This window comes from Pinus tabuliformis, chromosome 7 (assembly GCF_031772625.1).
Source record: "Pinus tabuliformis cultivar Carrire ecotype Pingquan chromosome 7, CPIR1, whole genome shotgun sequence".
In the NCBI taxonomy this organism is placed as follows: Eukaryota; Viridiplantae; Streptophyta; class Pinopsida; order Pinales; family Pinaceae; genus Pinus; species Pinus tabuliformis.
In genome coordinates this window covers 1,567,263,179-1,567,283,204 of record NC_142293.1, presented here as the reverse complement: position 1 = coordinate 1,567,283,204, position 20,026 = coordinate 1,567,263,179, and the positions used below count along the sequence as shown (strand labels likewise).

Genomic DNA, 20,026 nt, shown 5'->3' with positions numbered 1-20,026 from the left:
TATTAAATTATAACTAACTCTTCTTTCTGAAAGAATATCATGTACCAAAACCTATGTGTCAGTCTTACCCAGTATTTCAATAGTTTGAACTTTTCAAAGTTTTGTACACTCCGTGCATCCAACTGCAAAATGAAAAATAATTTAGTGACAAAATGTCTCTGACTTTCCAAATTTTGCAAAAGAGAAAATCAACTCGCAGTTCACTGAGTAAGAGCATAAGAAATGAATATACTAAAGTCTAATAAGCATTCGCCGTATGTCTAGCAGACCAGAGATGGGACAATGAACAAAAAAATTCTCAGCAAACATATCCCAAAAAATCAATACTGACCAGCAAGAAAATAATGCCTCTTATCTAAAGTAAAAACAGTTTTTAAATTTAATTTATTCTGTCAAAGAAGACTCTAGTATGAAGCTTGGCACACAACCACAGTCAAGCGTGATATTAACTAATGCTGTGACAGACCTTACACACACCTCACGGGAAGTTTTCAATTCAACATAGTACTTTTTGCCATCTCTGCTATTCTCATAACAGTCCATTTCAGCACCCATAATGATGCGATGGGCACCTAGTTTTGTTCGAATAACAGCACAGTATTCAACATTTGCATCAACTATGCGTGAATCTTCACTTGCACCTTCATTTGGATCTGTTGTCGCAACTTGCTCAAAATAGTAGCCCCAGTATGTTCTGCATAACCCAGATAAAAATTATGTCCGATAAATCGTACCATCCTGCCATCTGAATTTGATATCATGAATTGATTTTGAAAAACCATTCAAAGGCTCCAAAGAATGCAAAGCTTAGATGACTATCCACAAATTCTCATAGATGTTGCTGACCTTCGTAAAACTGGAGGTCAGTAATATTAGTGTCAAATTCTAGCTATTACTATTTGTCACAAAATTACAGTGAACATGTAGAAAACCAATAATCTTGATTTGGGTATTCTCACACAATAGTATATACAACAGACAAATGCATGAATGTAACTCTGGTTGATACCTCAACTAATAGCACATATAGATATTACAAACTACTTAAGAATGAACTATCACAACCACAAAGCAAAGGCAAGATGAAGTAAATAAATAACCAATATACTCACTTGCTCAGTAATTGTTCTCATGTCAAAGAGTTGTGTACAAGTTGAGAAGTTCATAGGTGTAAAGGATGGCAGGGGGAAGCTTCTTCAGAGTGATGTCTAAAACACCAGCGGAGCAAAAAGGAGTTAAAAGAATGGAAGGCTGCACCATTCTTGACTAGCTGGAAGGATTGGTTAAGACAAAATCAAATGCTTATCGAAGAGAAAAGGATTCCATCTTTTCAGGTGGCCAATCGAACTATAGCTCTAGCCTTTATTAGAGATCTAACCTCTGCCTATAAAATGCTAGTGACTCAGAAGGCTGAAATGAAGTTGTCAGTTTTAAATATCAACTAGGAACAGACCTGGGGTTTCTTGACAGTTCTAGTCAAGGACCAAAGGGCAAAAGCAGTGCAGGCTGTCTTTTATTCCTTTCCGAAACTCATTCAATAAAGACAAAGGCAGCTCTAATAGCACTGAGGTTATTACTAAAAGCTGTTATGGAGAATAGTGGAAGGGCTATTCAGGTATATGGAAACACAACAATAGTGATTAAATGGATGAATTGATCTGGTCAACATCTTAATATCCACTTAAAAAATTTAGGCAGCCAATTATATCCATATAAAGCAATTTCAAGTCATTTTCCTTCATTCATGTGTGTAGATAACAGAATTCAGAGGCAGACAGGCTCTCCAAGAATGGACATCATGTTTGCTGAAGGTAGGGTGACTCATGAAGTTTTCAGAGATGGGATATCTTCACTCTTAGAACACACTTTCATCTGAAGCAAATCAAATGATATTTTGAAGTATGCTGGATTTGTTCTGGTCAAAGTTTATCATATATTTTATTTTGTTCAAGAGGACCATGCCAGATGTTAATGCATTTCTCCATTAAAACAGTATCATAAACGTTTTGTCTAAATTTCTACTTGGAGACAGTAAGTGCTTATTAGTGGAAAGTCTGGAAAGACCTACTTTTGGGTAGTGATAGGGTTTTTTGGAAGATTTAAATTAAGGGTAATGAGGATGGTAACAGGCTTAGAACGCCCCTCACATTTTGTCTTGTAAGTGCAATAGCACAATAAGAGGGTGATTTATTTTCTTCTTAAATATAAATAACAATTTTTTTCTTAGAAAAATAAATAAATAAGCAATATGATGATAATCTATCTTTTTTATGCAAATCTGAAACAGCTGACCATTCCTACAAATTAAACAGTATTATATATTTAAGTTATATTATTATAAAAAAGATGAAGACAAGGAAATGGAAACATTCCTTCTTGATTAGGATGAAATAGTAACAGCTGTCTACAATAGCAAAAGTGTCCATAAGGCTAAAGTCCAAGTTTAACCCTTCAAACTCCAAATAAACTTCCAATGCCAATGTTGTCCAGAAGCATTTAGCAAAAGGGGAGTCGGGTGCCAAGGGGATCATATTAGATCCCGGGAATAAGAACTTAATCATGCCTGGGGATTAAATCACACTTCCAACAACAAGGCAGAGGTATTGTCAGCTTATTAAGGGCAGGGGAGTAAAATGTACATTTGCAATAGGGGAGTCATCTATCATAGTCTTTCACTTGCACCTCAAACGGATCTTCCAAGATGTACATATAGCACAATACATTCTCCTAATTCAAGCACTGGCAAAAGATTTTGACAAAATAAAAAATAAAAATCAGGTCCTGTGCAACCACAACTCTTGAGCAGACTACCAGGCCAGGCTGGGCGTTGAATTAGGAGAAAGGGAGATTATATTAAATTGGGAGGTAATGTTTATCTACCCCCTACCATGAGAATTAATTTCCAAGCTCAAGATTATGCATCGTAAACCCAAATGTCAGATCATGCAATCAAGGAGTAGGAGATAAAGCCACTGAGGAGGCGCATGCTTGGTGATTACCCTTTTCATGCAATAGGTTTTACAAAGGGTTAAAGCATAAGGAACATTCTTGACTGTGGGCTATTTGTTCTATTGTTGACTATTGAGTTGGTAGTTCTAGTGGCATCTCTAGTCTTGGGGCTGTTGGTTAACTCATGTGACCGAGGTCCCTAGTTGGTAGCTCGTCCCCTCTAAAGGTTGTCTAGTAAAAAACTCCATTTATTTCAAGCTCTTTGGGCATCATTCTGTGGAGGACCTTCTTGCTGCAAGCTACAGATAACCATGTGTTATAGCCCATTTATCCCGCTCAGAGTCAGTGAGAGGAACCCTAGTTCATCATCAGACTTGTTGACCTTAATGCACCCTTTATCCTCTTTGATTAGCCATCTTCAGTAGCACAATCACTCCCACAATACTGTCATCATTTGCAAAATTGCTACCAAATAGTGCAACACCCTGTGAACATGACACCCTAGTTGCCTTTGTGCAAGGAGCGACCATAGTCAAAAGTTCTGCAGTCTTTCATTCCCAAGGAGATCAACTCAACCTAGTTGTTTATGAGTTTGCTAGACATCAATTATTACAGAAATTTCTTAACTTCTCAAACCCCTAGGTGTCCAGATATATCTTCCTAAGCGATGGGGAAAACCTATATAAACTACACTTGTCAAGAGGAGGGAACATCTTGGAGAGTATTGCTCAGTTATGTTGGTGGATTTCTACCAAACTTCCATTGCATGTGAGGCAAGCCCTATCTTGTTGTAAGCCAAAGGAAGGATTCCTACCAAGCATCAAGGAGGGGTCATCAGTGTCCCAAGGTATATTGTACTTATATTTTGAGTTAAAAAAAGCATTTGTGATTTCTCTTCCATATATGCTATCTGTTGTCTATATATGTATGGTGTGGATTGATTCTTGTGCACGCTAACCTACTCTCTACAGAGGAGAAACAATCATCTTGTTTGGTTGTGATCGTGTGTAGGGGGCTTGGATCGAAGAAGCTAGGAGCAAGGTCTTCGTGGGGAAGCAGGATCTCCAAGGCTATCTTCAAGGCCCACAGTCTTCACCAACCTGCGAGGATTTCAAGTGGATTGTCCATCCTTTATTTTGATGTGATACCTTGTATGTAATTGTGATAATCTAGAGATTTCACACACTTTTCCACCCACAATCTGACAAACCTAAGGGCAAGACCCTTGGCGCAATAGTTCCTTGCCTATTTGGCCAATGTATCACGTGTGAGTTGATAAAAGGAAGGAGGCATACAGTAGTGTGAGAATCAAAATTCATAAGTGCAGGGCAACTTATCCAATTCATCCAGGAGATGATATAGTGGCAAGAGGAATTGTTGCACTTCAAGATAATGAATGGGTGCATGTCAACTTTATGCAGTCACAAGACAAAGTATCAAGAATTGGCCAACATAGAGACTCCATGTATACACTAGTCTCTAGGATTGTAGATTCTACATCTTCCAATGAACCCTGTTACTACTCAATTCCGCAGTGTTAGCAAGGTTCAACCAAGACTTCTCCATGGTAAGCACTATTAGAAATGCGTCTAATGTCACAACAACATATTTCTCTCACTTTAGGCTAACTCCCACTGAAAGCCGCGGGCAGCATCCCTACACAACAACTCAACCAACAAATTAGTAGACCAGTGCCTGATTCTAGTAGATGGAAGGGGTCGGAGTTAGTATGATAATAGAAAATCTGATCAAATTAGTGATCTAACAGCCAATTAATAATGCATGCCAGCAAATTAAAAGTACCCAATATGCTTGAAAGATGAACTAGAAACATCACAAATTGAGTATAATGGCATCTTACCACTATAGAATGTTAATTAGAGCTGTTATATCTATACTATATGGTTGTAAGAAGACAAAAAATGCTGCTTGTTCAGACCTGTAACTTTGATATTTCTGAAGAGAGTTGCAGGCTAGCAAGTATAGGGCCACTTCAGGGACCTAAAATTAACCCTTGGTGAACCTAAAACTCAAGGAATTTTATTTAAAATGTTACAACTATCAAAGAGTTTTTCAATAAGCACAAGAACACAAAATTTGGACAAGTAGTCTTAGAGATGCTTGATCTGCAATATGACTACCAAAACTCACACCCACAACCATGAGAGCTGAAAATTGACTTGACCAAAAATAAATATCAAACCTAAAAATCATATTGGACAGCAAATATAAGATCTAATAGAAGTAATTAATCAATCAAAATCTTTTGGGATCATTCTAATGGATACATAAGATTTAGTGTTTTCTTTCATGTATCCAAAGCAAGGGTTTGCCTCAAAATACTTCCAGCTGTCATAGATTCTTTCCAGTGCCTGTAATTAGCCTTAAACACTTGGAAATATGATTAGAACAACAAGATAATGCAAATAGAAACAGATCCTAAGGGCCTAGGGCTTCCTTGAATCACAAGTTTTGTGCTGATTTCTCCAAAGATATAACCACAAGTGAGTGAAGAAATTCAATATTGGATACCTTTTGGATATTTTATAGAATATATTTTTTGAATTTTCTAAAATATAAAAACTTTGGGTGTTTTTTTATATTTAGAGCTAACTACAAATTTACAAAAATACAAGGAAAACTAAGATATAATTTTGTGAATGAGGTGATTGCAAATTGTTGGAATAAGGATATGATCATTCTTCCACAAGAGTCAAGGATAGGGAATTGTGTCCTCTCTTGATTTAGTATCTCAAAGTTTGAGGTTTTGGAATTTTAGGTGGAACACATGCGATACAACCCTAGCATCAAAACAAGACAAGAATTGGAACCAAAATTCTGCTGGGAGGGCCTTCCAAAAAGAAAATCCTCCAACCAGGAAACTAACAATTATTGAAGATAAGGTTATTTACCTCTGGAGGGGAGAGGGAATCATGTCCCAATAGAAAACAATATTACCTTGAATCAATTAGAAAAAGATGTAAGATAAACCCTAGAACTCCTCCAATACTCCTTGGATCAATTAGGTTAGCCTTGTAATAACTTTGTGCTGGTCCAAAAAAATCCTTTGAAAAGTATTTGATCAGCCAAACAAAAGAAGGGAATTCACGTGTGCACCCTTTTGTCTCATGAAATGAATTCACATTTTTCATAGCTCAGTAAGTGCACAATGATTTGCCAAGGAGAAGAAGGCCTAAATTTATAGGTGAGGCTCTTCAAAATATCCTCCTTCGTCTCCCACAAAATAGGTAACTTGCCATCCACAAAACTTGGACACTAAGTTAAGAAAATTTATTTTCAAATTTTGAAGTGGCCAAAACTCAAAAGAGGCAAACATGCTACAACAAAGAGGCCCAGGAGGGTCGTTTTGACTCCTAGTGACCACACATTCAACTTGTGGCTCCATGGTCATCTTGCTTGGTCATTCTCATCCCTATATCTAAATGAATCTCAGCCATTAGATCTTAGGGTAACCCAAAAGATCATTTAAAGAATAAAAGGAGAAGAGAAGAGGAAAAGATCAATTCATTCTTTCATAAGCATTTGAGAGAAAAAGAAGAGAGAGCAAGGAGAAAATTTATGAGCAATGAGGAAGTGAAGGAGAGCAGCGAGAAGTGAAGAAAAGCAGCAAGAAAACATTTCAGCAAATCTGGGTAGCAGAATTTATTGGCACGCATCCCAAGGCAAAACCGTACAATAGGAGAAAGTCATAGATATCGAGGAAGAGAGACAGCACAGAAATCGAGGAGGGACATCAGCAAGGGCACAAATTTCGAGGCAGATTTGGGCATGAATTTTGAGGGAGTCATATTGTTGAAATCTATATGGTCCGTACATTCAATACAAGAAGTTTTGGGCACATTTTTTGAGGCAGGCCCTACAACATTTAATGTTGTTTTATTGTTGGAAAAAATTTGTTTTGGTTGTTCGTTGATTGGCACGATTTTCGAGGCAGAATGCAAGCACGAAAATCGAGATAAGTTGTAATTTGTGGTTGCTGGAATTTTTACTGTGTTTCAATTTCTCTGTAAAAGCATTTTCAGAAATAAAGAAGAGCTCTAAAACTGGTTTTTCCCAAGAGTTGTAGGGGGTTTTTCTAGGGTCACATTGACCAAAAATCACTGTTATTTTCTGTGTGTGGCTGTCATAATTTTGCTATGTTTTATTTCTGCAATTCAACAGTTGTGAAATCTCTAAATTTATGTTTTCAGAAAATATTATCATTTCCAGATTTTAGAATTTTTATCATGCTTGGATTTAAAACTAAATGGAGTGATAAGGAAAACTGATAACCGGAGTGGGGGTTGAAATTTCTTCAAATTAGCCCTTGGGGGCTCCAAATCTGCACCTTAAGCTCCAACGTTTCAACATTAGCCTCTTGTTCTTGCTCTGTTCAAGATGACCCCAAAAACAGTGATGTCATGCCACACGTGTGGTTCAAAGGCTTGGATTGAGCTGATTTGACCTGTACCATTTGTCTTCTTGCCTCGTCTTCCTTGCCCACTTCATCACCTAGCTTCAAATTATGTTGCTTGTTCTGCCACACAGAAAGCCCACTTGCCGCAAAATTTGGTCCAGAGTTGTAACTAAAGTTTTGTGAGGAAAATATAACTACTTTGAAAGGCAAGTGGTTCATTTGGGCATTAAGAATCAAATGGACACCTGTTGTGCCTCAAAACCTATAGCATGTTGCCTCGAGAGACGCAAATGCATTGGTAACTGTGAGACTATTGAGATGCAAAACCAAGGCCAAAGGGGAGTGCAAAATACATATGACATATGGCACATGTGGGGTAGGGGGTGCACCAAGATCAGAGTGACAGTGTGAGGGGAAAGTACATATTGTGATCACCCTTGCATGGCTTTATTGACGCAAGTGCTCCTTTAAACCATGATTCCTAGCAATACTTGTTAAATGAAGTTAGTGAAGGAAGGGTTTAGCCATATTTAGCAAGTGCACTAAATTTGGCAGAGGAACCCACAAGTGGGGCTAAGGCACAAATTTACCTTTTTTTCTCATCATTTTGATTTAGGAAACTTTTTAATTTTCCTAAAGTCAAACAACTCAGCAATAGAGAGAAGTCCTTAACTTAGCACTAGGGTTTCAGATCGGCAAATTGCAAAGTGAAGGGGGGTTGATTAAGTTCAAGTTACCTTCAGCAATTTGCAGGCTTTCTTCAGGGGGCCAAAATCTAGGCGTAGAAGAGGTCATACAGGTCGTATGAACTCGCAGCAGGACACAGAAGGGAAGAGAAGGGAGGTTAATTCAGCCAGAATTACTTCCAGCCATTCGCATACCTCTCTATGCGCTGAAATAGTTGCACAGAGGAGGTCGTACAAGGGGGGCGAGTCCGTACCAGTGCACAAAGAAGAGCCAGTGTGTTAAAATTAGCAACTAGGGCTAAACTCCACCTTGGACAGCGCATATGATGGAGATGATATTTTTATTGGATTCCTCTTTCCGAGAGGTGCAAGATTGATCTAAATATCATCTCATTCTGACAAGTAGAAATGGAATTATGAATTTATTTCTTCTATGGACAAATTGTCAAGGTCATCCAGAAGTCTAATGTAGGCTCATGAAGCCCAACAAACATGTCTCTTCATCCTCAACATTGTGTATATATAGAGGAGTCATTTTCCTCATTTGGTCACTCATCACTCACACATCTTTCTCTCTCTTCATATGATTGGTTCGTACGAATTTCAGAGTATCCTGTTCCTCTCCACACGTGTGAAGGTTTGACTAGGTTTTCTAATTTCTGCGTTGACCGAGTTGCAGCTAGCTTTGACCAGCATTGACCAAGAAGTGTTTGACTTCGTTTGACTGCGATTTTTGTGGGAATATCTCTGTTTGGGTAGGCCACATATTTGGGCACAAAACCGAGATTTTCTAGGTTGTTTGACCAGCATTGACTACAGCGAGTTTGACCGTAGTGTTGACCTACGTTGACCATCTTTGACCGAGAATTTCCACATTGTTTTGGGCTGATTTGGACTGTCCCTGAAGGCCAAGTTAACTGGGTTTGACCGAGCTGATTTGGAGGAGGATTTCTACTGGTTTGACCAGCGTTGACTTTCTGGTTAGGGCATCCTGTTGACTGTTGTTTGGTTGGACTGTTTTAACAGTATTTGGGCTAGTGAATTTTGTATGATGCACTCTCTCTCACTGCTGAAATTTTGAAGAATAATAAGAAGATTTTATCAAAGGGTTTTCCCCACATTGGGGTTTTTCCCTGGCATCCGCCAAATATTGCGTCCTCTTGTCTTGGCTTGTCTTCTGCTTATTATTTATGTTCTATCTACGTTTACTATCATGTTAATGTGATTACTAATCTGGAAATTGATATTGGGCTAATAAGAAAAATTGAAGTAAATTGCTCTAAAGCATAGAACATACCCTTATTATCTAAAATTAACATAGTGCAAATTTGGAGTGCGAATATAGTTGAGTAGCGGATTTGTAGAGAGAGAAAGGGAAGTTTTCCCCTCTGAATGTAATGTTTTCCTTAAAAAGATTTGTTGAGTTGAACACTAAAACACTGAGATTGCAGGTTTTCCCCAGTTAGGGTTTCCTGGATAAAACTAGTGTATTGTTTTTATGGTGTTCTTATCTTCATCTATTCCTTTTATTTTCCACTGCATGCAAGTTAGAAAACTCATAATATTTGTGGGTTAAAAAATAAAGTTCAGATTTTTGTTCTCTGCTTAGTTAAAATTCACAGATTAGTTAGTTGGGTTTTAGAAAGCTAACATGCTATTAGAGCTTCGTCTCTGAGTGAAGCCCAACACTATTTTTTCAACGTCAAGAACAAGTTAAGGCATAGAGGGAAGGCACAAAAGAGCTAAAGGGTTGTGATATGGTTTCTAGCAGTGCAGCCAAAGGGTTTAACCTACAGAGCACAGTTTTTACCAGTAAACCAATGTGTTAGGGTTTCTAGACAAGTTTGACCAGCAAGATGTCATACCAAGGTTTGAGATCAAAGCACAGTTTGGAGGGAGCAACAAAATTTCTACTCATGGAAGGAGAGAATTACTGTGGTGCTTAAGGAGCAATGTGTGAAGGAGTTTGTGGAGAACCCACCAACCAATGTTTTAAAACTCTGACTCCGACTCTGACTCGGCCGAGGATCGACTCCGACTCTGACTCCAAAACGGTATGACTCGACCGACTCGATTTCAATGACTCGGTCGTTGTAAAAAAATACATTAAATATTTTTTTTAATAAAAAAACATAATTTTAAAGATGTCCATTCATGTTTCCAAACACACAGCGTTATAATATAGATGGAGGACAACATATGATCAAAGTAGGCTCATGAACCAATCCATTATATCAAAATGGCACCCAGTGCACTGTCCAATGGCAATACATACTCATAGTCAACTGTCATACATGATCAAAAACTCAAAACAAAAAACACATAACCAAGGAGGCTAGAAATGGCCTCTACAACAAAAGTAAACTGTGACCAGACTCTAGTACTAGTACTACACTACTATTGGCTAGTAGCTACTGTCAGAGGAGCCAAGATCATGTCGATCAATCTCTGGATGATCATCAAAGTCAGACAGGGGGCCCCATGGCTCCTCATCATCATCATCATCTCCAACTGCAACTGTAGAAGTGGTACCACTAGTAGGCTATACAACTGCAGCAGATGCAAGCTGAGATAGAGTAGATATGCGGTTGCACTTCTGTCGTGGTTGAGCAGAGGAAGCACCTACAACTGGAGTCCTTGCTGGCTATGAGACTGAGGCTAGTGGATCGAGATCTGCATTCAATTGAACAGCATGTTCAAGTTCAACTGATGTCTCGATATCTAAATCTAAATCAAGATCCTCATCAGGATCAAACTCTGCTGGATGATTCTCCACTACCCAATCTGATGTTGGATCAATGTCTTCCAACACAATGGGATCTGAATCAGGTCTTTTGTTCAGCAATTGGTTTCGTCTGAGCCGGAGGTTGTATTGGACATAAACTAGATCATTTAACCATTTTTGATCCAAATGGTTTCTCTTCTTTGTGTGAATCCTCTCAAAGACAGACCAATTGCGCTCACACCCAGTTGCACTGCAAGTTTGACTCAAAATACGAATTGCAAACCTTTGCAATTCAGGACAATGGCCACCAAAGGCCTCCCACCATTGTGCTGCAAAAAAAATAGGAGTGAAATGAGTTAGCTCAACAAAATTACAAATTATATCTAACTTTCAAATTATAAACGATTTAACAAACATTAAAAAAAAAGTAAAACTATTAAGAATTTGAAAATTGAAACTTTTGTTTACCTGGCTCATCTGCTTCTCTTGCAATCTTTGTTAGGTTCTTCCTAAAGGTACCTGAGGCATTGGTGAAGGTTGTGACCTGTCAGTGTATCTCCAGCTGATCAGACTCCAATGGGATCATGCGATCAATGCAATCAATCAATCCATCTCTGACCTCCCCCCTCAAAGCTCCTGACTCCTTAGCTTTATAATGATACTGTGGGTTCAAAAAATACCCAGTTGCATATATGGGGTGACGGAGTTGATTGTTCCATCTTTCATCAATGATTGCCCAAATGGGCCCATACTTTGCCACTCTATCCTTGTATACCGTCTTTATTTGCTCCTTTGCTTGATCCATAGCCTCATAAATGAAGCCCATAGCCAACCTTTCTCCATCCACCAACCGCAACACCTTAACTAGTGGCTCAGCAAGCTTCACAATCTCTGCTGCCTTTCTCCAAAAAGGTTCTTCATAGACTTTCTTTTTCAATTCTTTGCCTTCCGGTTTGTTAGACCAATTGCTTTGATTCCATTCAAAGCTGGAAAAAATCTTTTGCAAGTTTCTATGTTGGGAAAGCATAGATTGCAATGTCAAAAAATGAGTAGCAAATCTAGTGATGGCAAGCCTAATAATACCCTTGCCCCCAGTGTGTTTCCTCATGAGGCTCAAAATCAATGTATGATTGTAGATAAATTTGGTTATGCTTTTTGCATGAGCTATAGTGTTTTTGACCCAATCTATTTTTCCAATATCCTCAAGCATGAGGTCTATGCAATGTGTAGCACATGGGGTCCAAAAGATGGTCTTGTGTTTTTCCTCTAACAGTTTACCAGCAAGAACATAGTTAGAGGCATTATCTGTGATGACTTGAACAACATTAGCCACCCCCACCTCCTCAACAACCTAATCCAATAGCTGAAACAACAAGTGGCCATCTTTTACCTTATCAGATGCATTAACTGATTTTAAAAACATGGTTCCCCGTGGGCAGAAGACAAGAAATTTTATGATGGTACAGTTTCTTTGATCAGTCCATCCATCTGACATGATGGTACATCCTGTTCTTGCCCATGAGTCCTTGAACTCTTTCAAATACTCATTAATGGATTGAATTTCTTTCTGCAAACGATACCCCTTTAGCTCATGCATAGTAGGCCCTTTGAAGCCTTTTCTAGCAGCATGTATAGCATCAAACATAGGCTCATAATATGGTGAACGAGCAACATTAAAGGGGATATCAGCATCATACCACCATCTAGCTATGTACTCACAAGCAGTCTCCCTCAATTCTTTCTTCCAATGGTCATCTAAAGTGGGCTGCATTTGACTTTTACTAACTTGAGGACTAAGTTGCAGGAAACGCAGGGGGAGGGTCCGTTTCCGTACGGAAACGAAACGGAAACGCGTTTCCGCGTACCGTACGGCCTGGAAACGCGTTTCCGGCCGTACGGTCACGTTTCCCGAAATGGAAACGCGTTTCCATGGGCGTTTCCCCGTTTCCTCCAAAAAATCACTTGTTTTTTAATTTTTTTTTTTTTTCTAATTAGTTTGTAAATTTTTTTAGGGTTTCTAAGCTGTTCTAGAAACCATTTCTAAAGTTTCTAAGCTGTTTAAGTAAATGTATCATTAATGCTTTATGATTGCACATATGTATATTAATAATTTTTAAATGTTTTTAATATATATATATATATTATTATATATATTCGCGTTTCCCGTTTCCAAAATTTGGGGAGGTCGCGTTTCGTTTCGCTTCCCCGTTTCCCCGTTTCGTGCAACTTAGCTTGAGGACCATGTGCATCTGATGGAGAGGAGGGAGTGAAATAACTTTTGATAGTCACATCACCCTTTTTCATTCTACCCTTTCCCTTATCTTGAACAAAACCAAAAGAGGGAGGAACATATCGGAAAGGGTTGGATGTATCAGTTTGAGGGATAGAGGAAGAACCCTCAAAATCATAATTGGGGTTGGTAGCCATCATTTTTTGTATCTCCCTCTTCCTCCCAATTTCAGCCTGTATGTCTCTTTGCCTAGCCTTATCTTCTTTAAATTTCTCAAAGCTGGCCAACAATTGCTTCCTAATCTCTACAATTTCTGGTGAGGTACATGGAGTAATTTGGCCTCTAATCTCTGCCAAGTGTTGTTTCAGCCTATTAATGCCCCCAGGACCTTCCTTAATTTTCCAAGCAGGATCTCTCGCTCTAGGTGCCATTTTTTTACTAGGAAATGAAAGCAAACAATTTGAAAATGAAAAAAATTAAAAAAACCTTGATTCAATGTTCATTTCTTTGACAAAAAACACTCTCTAGGCTTTCTAGATATGCACCTAAAATTTAATAAGCAAAAACAGATTTATAGAGATGAAAAAAATACCTCCAGGCACAAACTGCCTCCTCAAGCTTGCTCCAAGAATCAGCTCCTCAATGCTGCTCCAAATCGCTGCCCAAGAAGCTCCTCACTCCAGCTACAATGCTCCCCCAAGACTCCTCACTGCTGGTCCAAAAACAAGCTCAAGAACTGCTCACTAACTGTCAAAGAACTTCTCACTCAAATGCATGAGATTGTTGTGAGAGAATGAGAGCATTTGAGTGTGTTAAATAGGGTTTGGGAGGGGGAAATGGACCCCAAATAACATTTAACTAATTCATAAAGCACAGTGGAGTCCAAACCAATCAGCAAACACCTTAAAATTTCATTAAAAAAAAGTTAAATTGCTGTTTTACTTGGGTTACGGGCCTTTGTTTGTGACTCGGCCGAGTCAGTATGGAAACGGCCGAGTTGGCCGAGTCATGGCTGACTTGGCCAACCGAGTCGTTTCTTCAATCGAGTCAATATTTTTGGGAGCGAAACGGATCAACTCGGTCGTTTCCGTTTCGAAACGGCCGTTTTTTAAAACTATGCCACCAACTACACAATTTGATCCCTAGCAGTTGGCTGAGGCTCAACACAACAAGAATGATGCCAAAGCGAGAAGGCTCATTCATGAGGGAGTCAAAGACCATGTCATCCCACATCTTTATGGCAAGAAGACTACTTAGGAAATGTGGACAGCGATCATGAGCCTTTACCAGGGCACAAGCTAAGCCGAAAAGCTCGTGCTCAAGGACAAGTTGAGAAACATTTGGATGGGCATGCTTGAGCCCATAGTTTCCTATCTCACCAGATTCAACGAAACGGCCATTTTTTAAAACTATGCCACCAACTACACAATTTGATCCCTAGCAGTTGGCTGAGGCTCAACACAACAAGAATGATGTCAAAGCGAGAAGGCTCATTCATGAGGGAGTCAAAGACCATGTCATCCCACATCTTTATGGCAAGAAGACTACTTAGGAAATGTGGACAGTGATCATGAGCCTTTACCAGGGCACAAGCTAACCTGAAAAGCTCGTGCTCAAGGACAAGTTGAGAAACATTTGGATGGGCATGTTTGAGCCCATAGTTTCCTATCTCACCAGATTCACTCAGGTGAAGGACGAGTTGGCCGGTGTGGAGGAGACAGTACCAGAAGCAGATTTAGTGAGCCTTGTGTTGTTAGGGCTTCACAAATCGTGGGATAACTTCCACGATGCAATGAGTGGCAGAGAGAATCTTCCAAATTGGGAGCGGTTGTGGGGTGACTGTGTTCAGGAGAAGATTCATAGGCAATCCAGATCTGGAGCTCGTGTGAAGCATGAGGAAGAGGAGAACTTTTCCTTAAGCTGGTAAAGGGGGCAAGGCCAACGGCGAGCAGAGTGTAGGAGAGGTCGAGTTCAGCCCCAAAGGGAAGAAAGAGGAGAGGATTTGTCCAAGATAAAGTGTTTCCAGTGCCATCAGTTTGGACACTACACCACCAAGCGTCCACAGAGAAAGAAGGGGTCCAAGAAGGATCAAGTCGCATCCTCAACAGAAGCGGACGAGTTCAATTCCAAGTGTGAGAAGGAGTTCTCGCTAAAAGATTGAATGGCAAGCTCTGTAGCTAGCAGTGTATGATACATTGACAGTGGAGCATCTAGCCATATGACTAGGAGCAAGGAATATTTCAGCCGGTTGACTAAAAAGGACATTTAGTTTCACATTGAGCTAGGAGACGATGGGAGATACTTGACCAAGGGAATGGGTACAGTGAGATTTGAGAGGGAGTCAAGTAACCCTCTTCATCTCAAAGATGTCCTCTATGTTCCAAGGCTTAAAAAGAACCTTGTTTCTGTTTCAGCCCTAGAGGACAAGGGTTATGAGGTCATTTTCAGTAGAGGAAAGGCCTACCTCAAGCCCTTAAATTCTGGAACCATGAAGCAGATTGGCATAAGCATATGGGCCGTCTACACCTTGGAGCGTTGAAAATCCTCAAGAAGATAGCCACAAGCTTGCCACTGTGCAACACAGACCAGCATGACATGTGCAAGGGCTACCAAGAGGTCCTTTCCCATCAGCAAAACCGAGCCAAGGGCACCTTGGACTTGGTTCATTCAGACATATGTGGTGCATTCTCTTCTCCATCCCTCATGGGATACAGGTATTACATCACCTTCATTGATGACCATTTGAGGAAGACATGGATCTTCTTCATGAAGAAGAAAGACGAAGTGTTCTCGAAGTTCTAGGAGTTCAAAGCATTAGTGGAGAACCAAACAGGAAAGAAGGTCAAAGCACTGAGATCAAATAACGAAGGGGAGTACATCTCCAATGCCTTCAAGGATTTGTGTGCCAAGGAGGGCATCAAGAGAGAGCTCACCACACCCTATAACCCTCAACAGAATGGGGTGGAAGAGCGCAAAAACAGGAGTATTGTTGGAGCGGCCAGAGCCATGTTGCATGACCAAAGATTGCCATTATTCCTTTGGGCAGAGGCATGCAACACTGCAGTTTATTTGCAGAACAGGAGTCCACATAAGGTGCTTGGACGAGTTACACCAGAGGAGGCATTCACCGACAAGAAGTCGGATGTCTCACACTCCCGGATTTTTGGTAGCATTGTTTACTGCCATGTACCCTCAGAGAACCAGAAGAAGTTGGAGCCTACAATAAAAAAAGGGATTTTCATGGCCTACAATGAGACATCCAAGGCATACAGGGTGTGCATACCAACACAAAGGAAAATAGTTATCAAGCATGATGTCAAGTTTAAGGAGGAAAGGGCTCTTGACAAGTCCTTAGAGCATGAGCAAGATTTCAGCACAAGTGGAGGAGTTATTGGTTCCTAAGTAGGAGGCTCAGCCAGCCTCTCAAGGCATGTCACAACCAGTTGTTGAGCAAGTCATATAGAAAGGTTGCACAAGAGCAAGAGGAGGGAGAAGAGCGAGCAGGGCCCACTCCAGCAGCGATACCTAACACAGTTAGGAGGAAGACAAGGTGGGTTGATCAATTAATTCAGGAAGCACGGGGCCGGGTTGGGGCACCCAGCTGTACTTTCACACAAAGCAAACAACCTCAGAGATATTGAGGTTTTATGGCCTTGATAACTAACGCTATAGACACAAAGCCTTCTAGCTACTAGGAAGCAATCTCTCAGCAGGTTTTGGCATGATGCAATGGTGGAAGAGTACTCTTCCATCATGCAAAATGATGTTTGGGAGATCACGCCTAGACCAAAGGGCAGATCTGTGATTGGATCCAGCGGGTCTACAAGATTAAGCAGGCCTAAGATGTTTGGGAGATCGTGCCTAGACCAGAGGGCAGATCTATGTTTGAATCCAGGTGGGTCTACAACATTGAGTAGGCCTGAGGCAGCTGAAGGGAGCATGGAGAAGTACAAGGCCAAATTTGTAGCCAAAGAGTTTTCTCAGATGGAGGGCATTAACTATGATGATACTTTTGCACCTGTGGCCTATTAGTCATCCATCAGGACCATTATAGCACTTGCAACTCAAATGTGGTTGAAGATCCACCAGATGGACGTAAAGACTGCCTTCCTCAATGGTGTTGTTGAGGAAGAGATTTACATAGAGCAACTAGAGGGTTTTGAGGTACATTACAGGGGGGTGCATGTGAGCAAGCTAAAGAGAGCTCTTTATGGGCTCAAGCAGGACCCATGAGCATGGTATTCATGCATTAACAGCTATCTTCTGGGACTAGGCTTCACCAAGAGTGAAGTTGACCCTAACCTTGCATTACATTATGGTCCGTAGGCAGCGTCTCATTCTAGTGTTGTACATAGATGACCTCATCAGTGATTGCACGAAGGATCTTGCAACAGAGTTTGACATCAAGGATAAATGGCGCATGCACTATTTCCTTGGGTTGGAGGTTGTTGATCAGTGGTTGTCATTGATGTCAACACAAGCAGCACCAGGGGCTACCCCAATCTTGCATGGGAATTTTGACTTGAGAACTTACTCTATTCTGAGTCAAGGATCTTCTAGATGGATTCTACTCGTCAAGATGTTTCCATTGATATATGGCACACCACGTAATTCTTCATGGTTTGGGAGATATTCATGTTTGAAGTTGGTAACCCTAGTTAGTGGGTTAAAACCCACGAGGTTATGGCATGGCACTCATAACTGGTTGTGGTCATTGAATAGTCAATAATTAATAATGTTTTTTTGCTCCTAAAATCCCTCCAACGTTCAATTGTTGAGGACCCTCTCAACTCAAGGCATTCATATAAATAGTGACCCTCACATCCTCCTTAGTAGGGATTTTGTGGCTTCAAACAGGTCATCTTGGCATTTGCGCTATAACTTTTTTTTCTACGAAGCTTCAGAAGCTGAAATTAAAACCCATTTGAGTTGAAATCTTGATGAACCTCATGACCGAAACTCAGATCTTGGTTCGCTATATTTTCGGAGATATGATTCGAGAAAGTTAGCGTTTTTGCAAGCTCCCGAATTCCATGTCAAACAGGTGACATTGGGAAAATCGTCGTAACTTTTTCTCTGAGCATTGGATTCAAATTTCGTAAATAGTGACAAATAGAGAACGAACTGTAATTTGTTGGGTATCGTTTTCAGGGCCGAAGGTCACAACAATGACACATGGCACTTCATACAAGTTCACTCTACTGAACCAGTCTATAATCAAGTCATCGTGGGAGATGGGGCATAACTCTTTCTTGAAGAATCCAATCTTGATCAAACTTGTGGGGTTGGAAAGAGGACTCAGAGGGTTACCACAGGATGAAATTTCAGACCCTAGCAATCTGAAATTACATAGATACAACAGATTCAATATCGAACCCCTAGAAGGCAAGAAAAAGCATGCATTCAAGGATCAGTGCAGTAAGGACCACACATCAACAATCAAGGGTAAGTCTCCTACAGCAAGGTATGTATGATTAGTGTTTACGTTTGAATTTTGAGTATCATCTCTAACATATGATTTTGCATGACAACGTAAGTATATACAGGGTCTCGATTATATCTCTCTGTCTCTATATGTCACAGTTTATTTTGATACCACATTTCAGATGTCCTATTCTTGATACTACACATTTGATGATACATATTCTTGATGCTACACCAAGTATGTTAAATATACATGATGTTGTAAGTTAATGTTACTTGTCTTGTCACAGTTGATAGAATGGTCTCTGTTGTTGTACTTAGAACTTGGTCCATCACAAGTCTAGGGTGTATCATCAATTTTTATTGTATATATCTTTAGGTCAGTTTTAGATATAGTCTTGCATAGAGTCCAAGCCTATATCAAGAGTGGGAGTCTTTGTCTATTGTTGCAACAAGTCAACAACAAAGTGACAAGCACAATTCAGGTACGCATTGCATGTGTTTTTGCAGGGAGAGGTGAGTTGAAGGGTATTTTGTTTTGTTTTGGGATTGGTTTCGCCAGGCAAATTTTTCATGCAGGTAGAAGAAGATTCAAGTATAAAGTCAAGCAAGAATTCAAGAGCAGAAGTATCGAATCAAAGGAAGCATTGCAGTGGGACATCCTTGAAGACATAACAGCCATCCAAATATCGTGAAGTATTGTTAAGGCCAAGAACCATCATTGTAAAGTTGTAAAAGAGTCATTTATAAAAGAGTCATCACTGTAAAAGATTCATTTGTAAAAGAGTCACCATTGTAAAGATTGAAAAAAAGTCATTTATGAAAGAGTATTCTGGCTAGAGTCAAAGAGGCAGTGTTGGGATGTATAGGAGTCATTGTTGGGATGATATTATGGTTGGCTTGCAGGTCATAGAGTGATTGGGTATTTGGTGATGTACACAAAAATCATTGTACATCTTATTGTATCATGGATTGTTATCCCCGGTTTGGGAATCCACAGTCTTGTCTTATTTCAGTCATTATAGGGTGGCAGGGAGGTGATGGCAGTATGAAGTCGCCTACATGTTGGGGCCTATGAACACTTTAGGGTGGTAGGGTGGTGCTAGGGCGAGTTGTGGCTCGCTAGGGTGTTGGGGCATCCATTTAGTTGATTACTGAAGAAACAAGGGCGTTGGGGCGTCCTTCTAGTGGGAGCTGGAGAATAATGTTTTTCTAGAATTCTAGAGAGTTGTTGCTTTCATTTCAATTGGCGTTGAAGATTAAAGAATTTATTAGAAAAACGTTCAATGGTTTTTGACCCGAAGGGGGGTTTCCACCTAAAATTCTTGTGCCTACTGTGTTCTTTTATTTATTGTTATTACTGCATAAACATTAATAATAATTGAAGATTAACTAATGCTCTGAAAAGACTTAAAAGTGCTAATTGCCAAGGAATATCGATTCACCCCCCCCTTCAATATTTCCAACAAAGGTTTGGTAGGGAGATGGACAGATGTTCTTGGGACAAATCTGTGAACATTTCAATACCAGAATCGTCTTGCAACAACTAGTATTATTTCTCCTAATTGTTAATTAATTAACAATTTATCTGTTGA

The 20,026-nt window shown here is 39.9% G+C and overlaps 1 protein-coding gene across 9 annotated transcripts in view; it reads right to left on the bottom strand.

Annotated features, from left to right (window-relative positions):
• The window catches only part of LOC149254045 (glycine-rich protein), a 318,254-nt gene that overhangs the window by 146,390 nt on the left and 151,838 nt on the right, over window positions 1-20,026 (bottom strand). For 6 of the 9 annotated variants that reach the window (XR_016267120.1, XR_016267119.1, XM_089460058.1 and 3 more), the window contains exons 8-9: window positions 478-694; window positions 69-122 (exon numbers count right to left, since the gene is read on the bottom strand). Coding sequence is in view for 5 of the 9 variants with exons in the window: in XM_089460058.1 (XP_089316184.1) it covers window positions 69-122; window positions 478-694 (271 nt within the window). In the remaining 4 variants the exon portion in view is untranslated. Of the gene's footprint in view, window positions 1-68; window positions 123-466; window positions 695-20,026 lie in introns of all 9 variants that reach the window. The other 3 variants (XR_016267122.1, XR_016267121.1, XM_089460060.1) reach the window with 1 other exon arrangement.